Source organism: Austrofundulus limnaeus, unplaced genomic scaffold, assembly GCF_001266775.1.
Source record: "Austrofundulus limnaeus strain Quisiro unplaced genomic scaffold, Austrofundulus_limnaeus-1.0 Scaffold444, whole genome shotgun sequence".
Lineage (NCBI taxonomy): Eukaryota > Metazoa > Chordata > Actinopteri > Cyprinodontiformes > Rivulidae > Austrofundulus > Austrofundulus limnaeus.
Genome location: NW_013952846.1, coordinates 280,325 through 281,673, shown reverse-complemented (window position 1 = coordinate 281,673; position 1,349 = coordinate 280,325). Strand labels below are relative to the sequence as shown.

The 1,349-nt window shown below is 43.6% G+C and overlaps 1 protein-coding gene across 3 annotated transcripts in view; it reads right to left on the bottom strand.

Moving 5' to 3' along the window:
- Positions 1-920, bottom strand: part of smg1 (SMG1 nonsense mediated mRNA decay associated PI3K related kinase) — a 108,320-nt gene extending 107,400 nt beyond the window's left edge. For 2 of the 3 annotated variants that reach the window (XM_014024876.1, XM_014024877.1), the window contains exon 1: positions 674-920. In XM_014024876.1, coding sequence (XP_013880330.1) covers positions 674-753 — 80 coding nt within the window. In that variant the 5' untranslated portion in view covers positions 754-920. The remainder of the gene's footprint in view (positions 1-673) is intronic. The other variant, XM_014024878.1, reaches the window with a different exon arrangement.
- Positions 921-1,349: the final 429 nt, after the last annotated feature.

Here is a 1,349-nt window from a genome sequence, read left to right as displayed (position 1 = left end):
AATTATAATGTGGGAGTGGTACCTGAAACAAACACGTTAGTTAATGTTAATTTCAATTAGCTGTCACACAGTTAACTTGGAGCCTTACATGTATAAAAGTATATCCATCGTTGCTCTGGTGATTCTTTGAGTTATTCATTATAAAAGTTACAAAACCAATGTCATCATATATTTCTTTACAGACATTTCCGGAAGCCATTTGTGAAGCAGATAGCAGCAGGGTGGCGTCTTCCCACCGCTGACCAGCTTAGCTAGCCAACGTAAAGTGTAGGAATGCTAACGAGCAGCAACAACTCGTTAGAAATGTGTTGACATGTAAAGCAATAAAACATTCCCACTCATAATTGGTTGATATTTAAAGTACGCGTGTGGTTAATTAGCCACAAATGAGAATAATTCCCATTGAAGACTTTCTGAGCTGACGCTAGTGCAGCTGAGGACCTCCGTCGCAAAGAGTCGAGACTGAATAAGACGGTTTTAAAAACAGCGACATGCACGTTGCTTCAAATCTGAGAGGGTAAAATGAGAGAACAAAGGTGAGTACAAAAGAAACAATGCACAGACGGGTGTATTTGTCTCCCATGTGGACGCGAGCTAACACAACAGCTCATCGAAGGCCCTAAAACAGCCCGCGTCCTGTTCTGATCATCCCACACCGGAGCACAACACCAACCTGCTGGGCTGCCAGTGGTTCCAGTGTGGCCGCAGTTTGTGGGCGCCGCTGAGCCGAGTCCCTGTGGCTTTACGGCTCATTACCTTTCACAGCGCTGCATATCCCGCCGACAGCGGTATCCGTGTCTCCCCTCGGCTTTACTCTTCACATTTGTTTTGACAAGTCTCAGGAATTGGTTAGCAATTTGACATTACAGCTAGCTAACGACGGGCTTCCTCCTCCTCCTCTTCTTCTTCTTCTTTTTCTTTTTCTTTCACTTCTTCGGATGTTGACGGACGGCTGTTGTGGCGCAACACCGCCACCTTCAGGCTTACAACGTCAGTCACCCTATTTGGCGGCAACCTTTTGCGTCTGTTTTAAAATAATATATTTTTATGAATAGAAATGACCAAGTTGTAGTCGTTTTGGTCAAACCTTGAACTCTTTGCAAGATCCCATCTTTTTATATCACCACTTCTGACCTCAGAATAATGGCTCTCTCAGCGACCACATCAGATTTTCTGTCAGTGTCTGTTAAATTGTCAGTTTTGCATCAGCCTGGTTAAAACCAGCCGCTTGAATTGAGCAGATCTACATTGGAAGGCAAGGGCCAGGCTAGTGTTACATACACTGTAAGGAAAAATACTCCATATCTACTCAATAAAAATCAAGCAACACATTACAAGCAATAACATTA